Genomic DNA, 16095 nt, shown 5'->3' with positions numbered 1-16095 from the left:
TGTCATAGGTTTTCGTCCAAGGAACAAGCATCTTTTCATTTCATGACTGCAGTCACCATCTGCAGTGATTTTGCCCTTTTAGCCCATTAAAGTCTTATCTCAGTGTCACTGCCCACCTTTTCAGCAGCCTTTCAGGTCACTTTCACTAAACTAGCTCCACTTCCCATTTAATGTCAATCTAGCATTCTGGTTCCTTTTTAAAAAAATACTTATTTTATGTGGCTGCACTGGTCTTAGCTGTGGCATGCATGCTCTTTCAGTTGCAGCATACAGGATCTCTGGTTACAGAATGTGGGATCTAGTTCCCTGACCAAGGGATCAAACCTGGGCCCTCTGCAGTGGAAGCAGGGAGTCTTACCCACTGGGCCACTAGGAAGTCCCTCTGGTTTCTTTCTTAACAGCATTCATGACCTGAAATCTTCTTGCTTCTCTATTTACTTGCTCCATGAGAATAGGACCTTGTTGATCTTCTTCATTATTGTATCCTCTAAGCTCAGAAAAGCAAGAACAGTGCCTGACCCACAGTAGATATTTAATAAGCATTAAATATTCAGTGAATCACACAATGCTGTTACATTCAAAGATCCACACCCCCGCCTCCCTCTGGCAAACTGACCTCAAAGGAAAAGCAAGGTATTTATCACACATAAATAAACATTACAGAATCTTAGGCTTGGCTTCAGAAAGCTTAGGACTAGGTTAACATACAGTGCTATTCTCTGTATCAAATTTTACAACTGATCTTGATATTTGCACTATCTGAAGAGGAGCTCCATTTCAATTCTGCATCTACTTAAAATAACATATTAACAATGTTATTATGTACAGATCTTTTTTCAACAATGCTTTAAGGTTCACCAGTATACTAGGTGGAGAAGGCAATGGCACCCCACTCCAGTACTCTTGCCTGGAGAATCCCACGGACGGAGGAGCCTGGTAGGCTGCAGTCCATGGGGTTGCTAAGAGTCAGACACGACTGAGCGACTTCACTTTCGATTTTCACTTTCATGCATTGGAGAAGGCAATGGCAACCCACTCCAGTGTTGTTGTCTGGAGAATCCCAGGGACGGGGGAGCCTCGTGGGCTGCCGTCTATGGGTTTGCACAGAGTCGGACACGACTGAAGCGACTTAGCAGCAGCAGCAGTATACTAGGATCCTCTGAGAAACTGAATCCAGTAGAACTTTTCTGGTACATGGTAGTATTTCAGTAAGGATACTCAGTAAGATTTTATGTGTTCTCTCTGTACAACATTACCAAAGAAATATTCTTCTCTGGCTTCAAATAAGGTAATACTTTTGACGTATCAAAAATAAACCAATTCTTAATGGGGAGGGAGGTGGGAGGGGGGTTCAGGGCAGGGAACACATGTACACCCATGGAGGATTCACGTGAATGTATGGCAAAACCGATACAATATTGTAAAGTGAAATAAATAAATAAATAAATTTTAAAAATAAATGAAAAAAAATAAACCAAACAAGAAGACAAAAGAATAAATGGAAGCTTTTGTTAGTGAAACAAGTCAATTTATTATATTTCCAACAAGGCCTTTTTTTCTCTATAATGAAACATACTACAATATTTTACAACATAACTCAGTTTTTTAATATCTCAGAAAGGAAACTATTTTTTTTAGGAAAGTAAATATTTTGGGAAGAATAACTACAAGAAGTTACTTTTTCAATTTTAATACAGTAACAGCTTGCCCCCCAGGTATATTAACCAGCATTTTTTTCCCTTAACAAATCCATCAAGTAAATATTAGCCAACAAAAAACCTACTTTTAGAAAATGAGGCAGGAAAGGCATATATTTAAATAGGAAATGAGCAATCTAAAATACCAATCACATGTCACTTTAACAAGGCAATGTATTTACATAATTAGGTATAAATTATTAATTATGCTGATTAAGGTCCTAGCAAAGACTCAATTGGTCTGACTGTATCTCAAGCTCAAACAGCACTCACCTGGCTATTAAGTGAAACATCACAATGGAACTGGGTCTGTTTAAGGAGGAAAAAAATCTCAATATTGCACATCTTGTCATTAGAAACAAGGATCATTAAGTCAGGGCCATCTTGGTTCTGAATCGCTCCATTTTTGTTGGAAGAAGACTTACCATCTCTTTGCTAAGCTCTAGCTCAACTTCTATTTCCTGGGCAGCTTCAGGGTGCTTCTCACAGTAATCAACAATAAATTTGTAATGTTCCAATGATGTTGCCAAATTTTCTAGCTCTTTCTTGGGATCTGCAGTGATGATTTTGCCATAGAGGCGGGCAACTCGAAACTTAGCTAACATGGCAGGGCGAAGAACATCTTCCCCTATATGCTCAGGAAAGACTTTATTTGGGTCTCTTAGAGAGTCTAGGAAGAGCTGATAGTACTTCAGTGCTGACTTATTCAGATTATTGATTTTTTTCACAATGTGTGAATCAGGATCCCTCAGCTTGTCAGCTATGGCAACCTTCAGATCCATCATATCATAGTAAGCATGTGCAATTTCAAACTGAATCTGTCTGTTGACCAACAGGTAATACTGTGGATTGAGGTCCACCATCAGGGGCTCTAGCATAGCTATTCTGCGTTTATGCATCTTGCACCGTCTTTCCATGTCAGTTTCAAAGAATGCAAGCACTTTAAACAGAGCACTGTGGTCTTGGACAACTTCAATATGGTCAGTGACATAACCATCAATCTGAAAGAACTCTTTTGCCTCAAAGACATAGTGCTGGCCTGTTAAAAAAAGCTCTCTGGCTTCTTCAAAATCTAAAGGTCTCAGATAGCTCACTTTCTCTTCCACTGCAGAGATGGCATCACACAGTTCACCGGTTCCAAACTGCACAGCTTTTTTCCTAACTCTTTCTTCCTCATCTAGTTCTTTTTTTCTTAAAGCTCTAAGTTCAGATTGTTTATCAAGATCAAGCTCTCCTATGTTGTCCTGAAAGAAAAAAATAAATTATGGTTAAGGAAGACAGGCACTGACTTGTCTCCTGCTGTCAGTACTAAAGCAAATTTAAGATCCCCTGGAGAAGGGAATGGCTACCCACTCCAGTATTCTTGCCTGGAGAAATCCATGGGCAGAGGAGCCTGGCAGGCGACAGTCCACGGGGCTGCAAAGAGTCGGACACAACTGAGCAACTAACACACAAGACAAGAAAACCCTCTTACCTCCCAGCCTGGGGGAGGGAGGTATTACAATCACATCCTTTAGTCGCTCAGTTGTGTCCAACTCTTTGTGACTGTACCGACTGTAGCCCGCTAGGCTCCTCTGTTCATGGAATTTCCCAGGCAAGATTACTAGAGTGGGTTGCCATTCCCTTCTCCAGGAGATGTTCTCAACCCAGGGATCGAACCAAGATCTCCCACATTGCAGGCAGATTCTTTATCATCTGAGCCACCAGGGAAACCCACATCTTTTTAAAGCTCTTAGTTTTTTTTTAATATTTATCTACTTTTTTTTTTAATTTGACTGATCCAGCTCCTTAACTGTGGAATGTGGGATTTTTTAGTTTGTGGCAAGCAAATTCTTACTTGCAGGCATTCGGGATCTAGTTCCCTGACCCAGGGATAGAGCCAAGGGCTCCTGCATTGGGAGTGTGAAGTCTAGACCACCAGGAAATCCTGACTTCTTTCTAGTTATATTCCAAGTAATTAAAAATGAAAGAAACTAGGAAAAAAGTAAATAACACAACTAAACTGTTTATTACTTTCCTCTTGGGGGAACTAACTCATTTATAGTTACTCCTTCAGATAACATAAATGCATATGAAAACTGTAAGAGCTATGAAATATTATATACATGTAATACATTGTTAGTATTGATATTTTAACATTAGAGTAAGGCTGAAATCAGCCTTAAAAATATTGCAAAGAAATTCCATTAAGATTAACAGCATGATGTTTATGCTAAGTTATTTAATAAAATATACTACAGAGAAATGCTCTAGGTCTCTCAAAGATACTAAAATAAAGACAGTGTTAAATCTACCATCATAGTTAAAGTTATCTCCCCTACCTCCTGGGGCAAAAAAAAAGAGGAAGGAACTAAGATGGCTGAAAAATAGTCAGTTCATTCTCTTCTTCCTGTATGATAAAATTAAACATCAGATAACCAGTGGTCAGCCCCAAGGCCAGTTCTTCTCTTCATCTGAGGTCCTCTCTCTAGATCTGCATTGTTCAGAACAGAGTCACATGCTATGCTCGGATGACGACGGAGCATTTGAATTGTCCAAACTGAGATGTGATCGGGGTAAAATAATATACACCCAATTTCCAAGATTTAGTACAGATTATAAAACAGTGCAACAACTTTTTAGTATTAATGACAAATGGAAATGAGTATTTCTTTATATATTCTAGGTGGAAGAAATACAAGTTAAAATTCATTTCACTTGCTTTCTTCTTTGTCTAATGTAGCCACTTCCCAGATAGTGCTAGTGGTAAAGACCTCACTTGCCAATGCAGGAGACATAAGAGGGACGGGTTCACTCCCTGGGTCGGGAAGATCCCCTGGAGCAGGGCATGGCAACCTACTCCAGTGTTCTTGCCTGGAAAATCCCAAGGACAGAGGAGCCTGGCAGGCTATAGTTCATGGGGTAACAAAGAGTTGGACACGACTAAAGCGACTTAGCACTCAGTCAGTGTAGCCGCTAGACAACTGAAAGTGACGAATGTAGCTGGTTCCCTACTTCTACTGCACAGCACGGCTCTACACGGGTGTCTCCATCTGTGCCCACGGTTGCAACTGCCATCCTCAGGAGGAGGACCCACAAATCTTCAGATACACCAGGCTCTTATTAGGCTCCAGACCCATAACTAAAGCCCCGTACACACCTCCTCCTCCTCTCAGAAAACTAAGACCCCTCATCCTCAATATGTCCACAATGGAACTCTCCCTCTTCTGCAAACAGGTTCCTATTCTCTTATTTTAGTGAAGGTCACTCCCTCGAGCTGGACAGCCAGCTGATGCAGGAGAATCATCCTTGATGTCTCTCTCCTCTCTTAGCCCACACTTCTTATCTATCATCAAATCCTTTCTGTCTTGCCCCCTAAATAACCTCTTGCACCCACTCTTTTCCACCATCTCTTCCTCCACTGTCCTAGCCCAAGCTCCCTTCACATCTCACCCCCACCGTTCCAGTGATCTAAGCAATCCTCCTCGTCCACGCCTGCTTTCCCTCAATCCTCCATTCTGCCACCTAAGTGATCAGTCCAAACCCTCCCGCTCCCAACCAAGGCTTCCAGTCATGGAAGACCCAGAATGTTCCAGCCCCTTTCTAAGTCGGTCTTCTATCACACACGCTCTCTCTGCTCCAGCCTCACAGGCCTTGCTCCATCATTTCCACCACTGTGCTCCCCACACCACAGAACTTTTCAACAGCCGCTTCAGCTCCTTGGAATGCTGTGCTTCTTCTCCAGTCTAGAAATTCCTATGCATTCCCAGAGCTTCCTTCAGATGTTACTTCCTCCCATCGTGACTTCTTATATCTTGTGTCTCTCCTTTGTGGAACTTAACTAAAGTTGCACTTTCGTATGACATAAAAACCAGGTCTGTTTTTGTTCATCATAGTACAATAACTACTATAAACCTGTCAGAAATAAATACTTAAATTGTAGATGTTATTAAACTTGAATTAAAGAAGGCTTTTCAGGTAAGCAGATGATCAAAGGATGAAGCTAAGGTAACAAAGCCAGATTAAAGGAAATCTAAGTAATTTAGTAGCGTGGTCACTATTTGAGTTTAAAACAAGCAGGTGGTAAATTCCAGTGCCCAGTCTGGAAAGCATGGACTAAAGGAATGGTAAGAGTAAACCACAGGGTGCTTTGCTTGACACAATTACTTCAAATGCAGGCCTAAGTCTCTAAATCTTGTTTACTGACCATGCTTGCTGGCGGTGTATTTATTTACACACTTTTTAGACTGCTTTCTGAGAGGAAGAACGCTGACAGATTTTCTGGGCTGCAATTTCTCTAGACATAAAACTCCCTAGTTCTTCTCCCCACTTCCTTCTTTTTCCAAATATGCCTCATCTTTACCCTCTACCTCCAAAGTGCTCTCACCTTTGAAACACTCCTGTTTCTGGGGTTTTGTGGTTTGTTTGCTTTTATTTTGTATAGTAGTTTCAAAAGGTTCTATATTTACTAGTAAAAATGGTTATACTTTAATGCATGTAAACAGAAAAGAGGCATAACAACTCCTCCAGGAAAGTCTCCGATGTACTTTAGAATATGCATCCAAATAATTTATTTTCCTCTGAAGTGTTAGTGTCTCAGCCGTGTCTGACTCTTTGTGACCCCAGGGACTGTAGCCCTCCAGGCTTCTCTGTCCATGGAATTCTCTAGACAAGAATACTGGAATGGGTTGCCATTCCCTTCTCCAGGGGAATCTTCCTGACCCAGGGATCGAACCTGGGTCTCCTGCATTGCAAGCAGATTCTTTACCGTCTGAGCCACCAGGGCTCTGATTAGGAACTAGAATCCATTAAGTATGGATTAGTAATAACGGTATCAACAATGATAGTTAACATTGATTGAGGACTTAGTTACCTCTTGGACACTTTTCGGAGACCTTTTTTAACTCACTATTATTATCTCCATCTTACTTGTGAGGAAACTGAGACACAGAGAAGTTAACTGCCATGGAGACACAGCCACAAACTAGCAGGGCTGTTTCCAGATACATTTATACTTATATTTTTATCAATATGTATATTTACTGTCTAAAGTATATGAAGATTAGTAAGATTTCCTGCCATCAGGTTGCTCACAGTCTGAGAAGAGGTAAAGGAATAAGATAAGAATATGAATAAGTCAAGTGACTTAGGAAGGGTTCTTAAAGGAGGGAGAAGAGATTTGTAGGGTTTAAGAATCGTATACACATTCAATAGTTTTTGAACACCTGTTATGTCTAGAGATCGGTAGGTACATAGTATGAATATGATGAAGACTCCCCTCTGGTGGGGCTTATGCTCTATCCAGTGGCAAGTCTTGAAGGAAGAGGTGCTGTTTGAGACAGCCTTAATGGATGAGTAAGATTTGAACAGGCTGAGACAGGGAAAGCAAGAAATAAGCCTTCTGCATGCCATGAGTAATACACATGCAGTGAGTCCAATGAGCATACTTCCCATTTTAAGCTTTTAGTTACATCCTGCTGTTTAAGACAGAAAAGATCACTTTTGACTGTATTACCTGCATGGAAAGTTGGGCATTCTGCATGAGAGTCAAACAGTACTTGATCCAGCATCTTGCTATTTCCCCTTTTCTTTGGTGATAAAGCTCTGGCACATCTCCTTCAGCTTCCGTAGCTAAAAGGTACAACGTGACTTGTGTAAGCCAATGGTCACAACTGTAATTTTCATTATGTACGCCATTCTTCTTTATATCACTCTTGATTATAAAAATAACAAGTCCTAACTGAAGCAGTGGGAAGAAACACACCCAAAATTCCTACCACCCAGAGCTTCTTTCTAGTTTTTTTCTTTAGTATTACCTACAGGTAAAAACTAAGGTCACCACATATCTTAAATTTTGCGTACAAGCACCTCATATATTGCAGGATTGGTTCCAGATCACTGCAATAAAATGAGTCTTGTGAATTTTTGGTTTTCTGTGACTTATAAAAGTTAGGTTTGCGCTACAGTGTAGTCTATTAAGTGTGCAATAGCATTGTCTTAAAAATGTACACATTTTCATTAAAAAATACTTTATTGCTAAAAAAAAAAAAGCTAAACATCATTTAAGGCTTCAGAGAGTCATAATCTTTTTTGCTAGTTAAGAGGGTCTTGCCTCATCGCTGATGGCTGCTGACTGATCAGGGCACTGGTTACTGAAGGCTGGGGTAGGGAGGCTATGGCACTTCCTTAAAATAAGAGAGAAGTTTGCTGCACTGATGGACTCTTTCTTTCAGGAACAATGTCTTCTGTAGCATGCAATGCTGTTTGATAGCATTTTACCCACAGTAGAACTTCTCTCAAAAATTAGTCAATCCTCTCAAATCCTTGCACTACTTTATCAAGTTTATGTAATATTCTAACTCCTCTGTTGTCATTCCAACAATTTTCACAGTATCTTCACCTGAAGTAGATACCATCTCAAGAAACCACTTTCTTTGCTCATCCCTAAGAATCAAGTCCTCAGCTCTCAAAATTTAGCATGAGATTACAGCAACTCAGACAAACCTTCAGGTTCAACATTTTTAAAATATTTATTTACCTATTTATTCAGCTGCACTGGGTCTTAGTTGTGACACATGAGAGCTTTAGTTGTGGCATGTAGAATCTAATTACCTGACAAGCGATCAAATGTTGGTCCCCTGCATTGAGAGCATAGAATATTAGCCACTGGACCACCAGGGAAGTCCCCTAGGTTCAACTTTTAATTTTAGTTCTCATGCTATTTCTACTGTATCTGCAGTTACTTCCTCCACTGAAGTCTTGCAACCCTCAAAATCATCCCTGAGGGTCTGGTCAACTTCTTCCAAACTGCTGTCAATGTTGATATTTTGACCTCTTCCCATGAATTACAAATCTTCTTAATCACATCTAGAATGGTGAATCCTTTCCAGCAGATTTTCAATTTACTTTGCCCAGATATATCAGAGGAGTCACATCTACGACAGTGATAGCCTCATGATTTTTTTCTTCAAATAGTAAGACTTGAAAGTCGAAATGACTCCTTGATCTATGGGTTACAGAATGAATGTTGTGTTAGCAAACATTAATCGTAAGTACATCTCCATAAGAGCTCTTGGATGACCCAGGTAGACTGTCAGTGAGCAATAATACTTTGAAAGGAATTTCTTTTTTTTGAACAGTAGGTCTCAACGATGAGCTTAAATTTTTAGTAAACCATGTGTTGTCATCCAGGTTTTGTTGTTCCATTTACAGAGCACAGGTAGCATAACTAGCATAAAACATAATCAGCATAATTTTTAAGGACCCTAGGATTTTCAGAATGTTAAAATCACCAGCTGCACTAGCCCCAAACAAGAGAGTCAGCAGCTTGTCCTTTAAAGCCAGGCACTGACTTCTCTCCAGCTATGAAAAGTCCTAGATGGCCTCTTCTTCCAACAGAAGGCTGTTTCAGCCACACTGAAAGTCTGTATAGTGTAGCCACCTTCATTAATGATCTTAGCAAGATCTTCTGGGTAACTCGCAACTTTACCTTACCCTTTTATGTTATGGAGACGGCTTCCTTCCTTAAATCTCAACTGCAAACTTTTCTTCTGTAGCTTCCTCACCTCTCTCAGCCTCCAAAGAATTGAAGAAAATTAGGGCCTTGCTCTGGATTAGCCTTTGGCTTAAGGGAATGTTGTGGCTGGTTTTACCTTCTATCCAGACCACTAAAACTTTCCCCATTATCAGCAGGAAGGCTGTTTTGCTTTCTTATCATTCGTGTGTTCACTGGAGTAGCACTTTTAACATCCTTCAGCAACTTTTTCTTTGCGTTCATAACTTGGTTAACTTGCACAAGAGTTCTTCTGGCCCATTTTGACGTGTTCCTCACTAAGCTTAATCATTTCTAGCTTTTAGCTTAAAGTGTGAGATATGCAACTCTTCCTTTCACTTCAAGACACAGCATTATTAAAATTAGATCTGTAACTGATCTAATTTTAATAATGCTGTGTCTTCAGGAAATAGAGCCGTCCAAGGAGAGGGAGGGAGACACAAGACAATGGCCAGTCAGTGGAGCAATCAGAACACATTTACCAATTAACTTTACCATCTTATATGGACACAGTTAGTGGCACCCCAAAACAATTTCAACAGTAAAATATCATTGATCACAGACCATCATAACAAATAACAATGAAAAAGTGTGAAATATAGGCATTACCAAAATGTGACAGAGACATGAATTGAGCAAATGCTGTTAAAAGAACAGTATTGATCAATTGCTCCAGAGTTGCCACAAAACATTTTCTTTTTTTTCATTCAGTGAAATGTAATAAAATGAGGTCTTCCCTGATGGCTCAGATGGTAAAGAATCTGCTCCCAAAGCGGGAGATCCAGGTTCGATCCCTGGATCGGGAAGATACCCTGGAGCAGGAAATGGCAACCCATTCCAGGAATCTTGCCTGGAGAATTCCATGGACAGAAGAGCCTGGTGGGTTACAGTCTATGCGATCACAAAGAGTCGGACATAACTGAGCAACTAACACAACATACTTATTATCATCAACTCTTTAATGTCATTTTTAAGTATAGCATCATGTACAATGTATATTTCTATACTTTAGTCATTCTTCTAATACTGGCCACTGTTTCTAATTCCTCTACTACAAACAACTCTAAACAGGAAGATCTGTGTGCACAGATTTGTCTGGATTTTCAATTATTTCCTTTAGATTCCTAGATGTGAAACTTACTAGGCCAGAGTTTACACCATTTAAAATGCTCTTGATACACACTGCCAAATTATTTTCAACACTCTAACAACATATAAAGCTGCTCAATCAAGTTATTTTAAAAACATCGAACATCGCCAATGTTTTAGCTTTCTACTTAGAAGAGTAAAAACAAAACATCTCACTGGAGGTTTAGTTCTCATTAACTATTTCTTTTTTTTTTTTTTTTTTTTTTTTTGAGAAATGCCTTTTAGACTTCAACCAATCGATGATTGAATGTAATAAGAGAGAAAAAATTTAATTTCATAATGTACAATCCTCTAACTCAGCCTCTGTATTCTTCTGATCCTTAATGATACATTGTTACTTTACTATAAAACTTGTTAGATGACTAACACAGTTTTTAAACTGAGATAACTGACATATAACATTATATTAGTTCCAGGTGTACAACATAATGACTTGACATTTTTAAATACTGTAAAATGATCACAACAGTAAGTCTAGCTAGAATCTGTCACTACACATAGTTAAATGTTTTTTCTTAGGATGAGAACTTTTAAGATCTACTCTGTTAGCACATTTCAAATATGCAATCAATATATTATAACACACACCATGCTGTCCCTTACATCCCCATGACTTATTAATTTTATGACCCCCTTCACACATTCATCCACACCCACCTCTGGCAACCACTAATGTGTTCTCTGTACCTAGGAGATTTTTGGGTTTTGTTTTCTTGGATTCCACATATAAGTGAAATCATACAGGGTGTGCTGTTTTCTGATTTCACGTAGTATGATGCCCTAAGGTCCATTCATGTTGTCAAAAATGGCAAGATTTCTTCTTTTTCTCTTTTCTTTTCTTTGTCTCTATCTTTCTGCATACCATTGTAATAGCTAAGATTTACTTTTCACTTTCCAAAAAACCATTTTCTCCCCTAGTAACAACACATACTTTAGGTATTTTAAGTATCTTGTTAGAAACCAACGCCCATTATCATGATGTTCAGCCTGTTGTTCAGAACAAGTTTGGGAAAACTTGTTCCCAAACCTGGAGGTTTGATTTTTATCTGTCCTGAGCCTTCCCAAGGTTGCAAAGCTGCCCAGCCAATTCCAGAGAGCAGAGATCAGGTCAGTGGCTCTACATGGAGAGAAGCAAGTTGCTCATCTCCCAGCAGTGATGTAAGTCACTGATCAGCTGGATCATCTCCTTCATATGAATGTTTGGTTCTACAGAAAAGGTAATTTTTAATCCCAACAGTAAAACTTTTCTACCTGGATTCTAAGGAAACAATATACAGCTGATTCTCATCATTTATGGTAGTTATGTTCTATAAAGTCACCGTGAATAATAAATTAGGGAATGCTAAAACATCACGCCTAGGGGAAACACAGAGTTAGGTTCTAATGAGCTTCTGGACACAATATTTTCATCAACTGATCAATATATAATCTTATGTTACACACATTTCTGTTAAAGACACCTTATTTCATGTGTAACCTGACTCATTAACAATGAACACACAGCCAACGGCACTGTCGCCTGTGCCTGAATGAAGCTGATTTTACACCGTATCTTCTCCAGAAGGTGCACCACAGCCTTCACGTGCTTACGAACACTAGACACCACCTCAGCACTACACATGGGGGCCATTTTAAACAACAAAATGCAGAACAATCTGAAAAATGTGGAACGAAATAGACCACAAAAAGGATACTTGCTTATAGCGTGAGGGCTTGAAATGAGAAGGCAGAGCGTTGCCTTGTTCAACTTCGGCAGCTGGTAATGTGCACCTCAAGTGTCTCACACCCTCTGGCTCTCTGCAAATGACCACAGACGTGCCTCAAGTAGTAATCTTGGGGTTATAAGTAGATTGTAGCAAGTAGGCAAATTCAAAGATATGAAGCCCTTGATCTTTCCTATGATCCATAATCATAGCTTATGGATTATAGCTTATGGATCTGAGTAACTGACTTCCTTAAGGTCTGGAACCAAAAGTTACTGGACTGATACCTTACTAAAATGTGCTCAGAGGTCCTATTGGGCATATTACTGCTTTGTTTTTTAATATGATAATTAACAATGTTATGTTAGCATACAGCAGAGTAATTCAGTTACACATGTATCATTTTTCAAATTCTTTTTCCATTTAGGTTATTACAGCATACTGAGCAGAGTTCCCTGTGCTATACAGTAGGTCCTTTCAGGTAACCTATTTTAAATACAGCAGTGTGTACATGACAATCCCTAATTCCCAATCTAACCCTTCTCCCAATTTTCCCCCCTGGTAACCATAAATTTATTCTAAAAGTTGGGGAGTCTGTTTCTCGCTTGATGATACAAATGAACTTCTTTACTTTTTCAGATTCCACTTATAAGTGATATCACATGATATTTGTTTTTTTCTGTCTTATTTCACTTAGTATGATAATCTTCAGGTCCACCCATGTTGCTACAAACAGCATTATTTCATTCTATTTAATCGCTGAGTAATGCTCCATTGAAAAGACAAGCCAAAGAATGGGAGAAAATATTTGTCAATGATATGATGGACAACGGATTAATCTCCAAAATTTACAAATAGCTCACACATGGTTCAATAACAAAACAACCTAATCAAAAAATGGGCAGAAGACCTGAATAGACATTTCTCCAAAGACATTTAGATAGCCAAGAGGCATATGAAAAAATGCTCAACATCATTACTTATTAGAGAAATGAGGTATAGCCCCACACCAGTCAGAATGGCCATCATCAAAAAGTCTACTAATAACAAATGCTGGAGAGGGTGTAGAGAAAAAGGAACCCTCCCACACTGTTGGCAGGAAAGTAATTTGGTACAGCCACTATGGAGAGCAGTATGGGAAATCCTTAGGAAACTAAAAACAGAACTACCCTATGATCTAGCAATCCCACTCCTGGGCATATATCTGGAGAAAATCATGGTTCAGGAGGATACATGCACCTCAGTGTTCACTGCAGCACTGCTGACAGTAGCCAAGTCACAGAAACAAGCTAAATGTCCACTGACGGGTTAAATAAAGAAGGTGTGATACACACATACACCGTGGAGTATTACTCAGCCATTAAAAAGACACTGCTATATTTAAAATAGGTTACCTACAAGAACCTACTGTACAGCACAGGGAACTTTGCTGTTTTCCTGAGACATAACACTGTTAATTAACTACACTCCAGTATAAAATAAAATTTTTTAAACACAGAAAGTTCCAAAAGCAAAACTTGAATTTGCCACATGTTGTCCATTACTTTATAATGCATTTACACTGTATTTAGTATTTGTAAATACTTTAGAGATGATTTAATGTATACAAGAGAGGATGTGTGTTGCTTATATGCATTATGACGGGAGCATCCAGAGGTGTCTGGTATCTGTGGGGGTTCCTGGAATCAATCTCCTGTGGACACGAAGGGGCAACTGCACCCAAGAATTACTGGATCATATATAGCTCTATTTTTAATTTCTTGAGGAGCCTCCATACAGTTTTTCATAGTGGCTACCCCAATTTACAATCCCACCATAGTGCACATGGGTCCCCTTTTCTACATCTTCACCAACACTTGTTATTTCTTGTCTTCTTGATAATGGCCAATTAACAGATGTGAAGTGATAGCTTGTTTTGGTTCTGATTGGCTCAAATACAGAAGCTGACTGTGCTGTGATTTATAAAACTAAGTGAAACACTATAATTAAACTAGATATTTGGACACATCACATATATAGTATTCCAACCAAAAACGTATAATCTGAATCTTAGTATAAGGAAACAAACATCAATTTGTGGAAAATCTATGAAATAAGAGGTCTATATTTTTTCAAAAATGCCTGATGAAAGAAAAGCTGAGGGAACTGGTCCAGATTAAATACGACTAAAGAGATGTGACAATTATTATGGAAAACAGTGTGCAGGTTCCCTAAAAAACTGAAAATAGACCTCCCCTATGATCCTGCAATCCCACTCCTGGGCATATATCCAAAGAAAACCGTAATTCAAAATGATATATGCACCCCAATATTCACTGCAGCACTATTTTCAATACCCAGGAAATGGAAGCAACCTAAATGTCCATAAACAGAAGAATGTACAAAGATCTGGTACATATATACAATGGATTATTGCTCAGCCATTTAAAAAAAAAAAAGGAATGAAATAACACCATTTGCAGCAACATGGATGGACCTAAAGATTTGAGTGAAGTTAAGTCAGAGAAAGACAAATAGCGTATGATATCACTTATATATGAAACCTTAAAAAAATGGGACAAATTAACCTATTCATAAAATAGAAATAAAGTCCCAAATGTAGAAAACAAACTTATGAATACCAGGAAGGAAAGCAGGGCAGGGAGGGATAAACTGGGAGGTTGGGACTGACATATACACATTACTATATATAAAACATAACTAATAAGGACCTACTGTAAACCACAGGGAACTCTTCTCAATAATCTGTAATGACCTATATGGGAAAAGAATCTTTGCCATCTGAGCCACCAGCGTAGCTCCTGGGAAGAGAATCTAAACAGTGTATCTTTGACAAAGGAGGCAAGGAATATACAATGGAAAAAAGACAACCTCTTTAACAAGTGGTGCTGGGAAAACTGGTCAACCACTTGTAAAAGAATTAAACTAGAACACTTTCTAACACCATACACAAAAATAAACTCAAAATGGATTAAAGATCTAAATGTAAGACCAGAAACTATAAAACTCCTAGAGGAGAACATAGGCAAAACACTCTCTGACATAAATCACAGCAGGATCCTCTATGACCCACCTCCCAGAATATTGGAAATAAAAGCAAAAATAAACAAATGGGACCTAATGAAACTTAAAAGCTTTTGCACAACAAAGGAAACTATAAGCAAGGTGTAAAGACAGCCCTCAGATTGGGAGAAAATAATAGCAAACGAAGCAACAGACAAAGGATTAATCTCAAAAATATACAAGCAACTCCTGCAGCTCAATTCCAGAAAAATAAATGACCCAATCAAAAAATGGGCCAAAGAACTAAACAGACATTTCTCCAAAGAAGACATACAGATGGCTAACAAACACATGAAAAGATGCTTAACATCACTCATTATCAGAGAAATGCAAATCAAAACCACAATGAGGTACCATTACACGCCAGTCAGGATGGCTGCTATCCAAAGTCTACAAGCAAGCAATGCTGGAGAGGGTGTGGAGAAAAGGGAACCCTCTTACACGGTTGGTGGGAATGCAAACTAGTACAGCCACTATGCAGAACAGTGTGGAGATTCCTTAAAAAACTGGAAATAGAACTGCCGTATGACCCAGCAATCCCACTGCTGGGCATACACACCGAGGAAACCAGATCTGAAAGAGACACGTGCACCCCAATGTTCATCACAGCACTGTTTACAATAGCCAGGATGTGGAAGCAACCTAGATGCCCATCAGCAGACGAATGGATAAGGAAGCTGTGGTACATATACACAATGGAATATTACTCAGCCATTAAAAAGAATACATTTGAATCAGTTCTAATGAGATGGATGAAACTGGAGCCCATTATACAGAGTGAAGTAAGCCAGAAAGATAAAGACCAATACAGTATACTAATGCATATATATGGAATTTAAAAAGATGGTAACGATAACCCTATATGCAAAACAGAAAAAGAGACACATATACAGAACAGACTTTGGGACTCTGTGGGAGAAGGCGAGGGTGGGATGTTCTGAGAGAACAGCAT

The 16095-nt window shown here is 39.0% G+C and overlaps 1 protein-coding gene across 1 annotated transcript in view; it reads right to left on the bottom strand.

The window, feature by feature from the left end:
* Window positions 1–1511: 1511 nt before the first annotated feature.
* Window positions 1512–16095, bottom strand: part of LOC122709069 (kinesin family binding protein) — a 61106-nt gene continuing 46522 nt past the window's right edge. Inside the window, exons 6-7 of the mRNA XM_043926143.1 lie at window positions 7192–7307; window positions 1512–2941 (exon numbers count right to left, since the gene is read on the bottom strand). Coding sequence (XP_043782078.1) covers window positions 2066–2941; window positions 7192–7307 — 992 coding nt within the window. The 3' untranslated portion in view covers window positions 1512–2065. The remainder of the gene's footprint in view (window positions 2942–7191; window positions 7308–16095) is intronic.

This window comes from Cervus elaphus, chromosome 15 (genome assembly GCF_910594005.1).
Source record: "Cervus elaphus chromosome 15, mCerEla1.1, whole genome shotgun sequence".
NCBI lineage: Eukaryota > Metazoa > Chordata > Mammalia > Artiodactyla > Cervidae > Cervus > Cervus elaphus.
The sequence above is the reverse complement of the archived record's forward strand: the minus strand, read 5'-3'. Positions and strand labels throughout refer to the sequence as shown.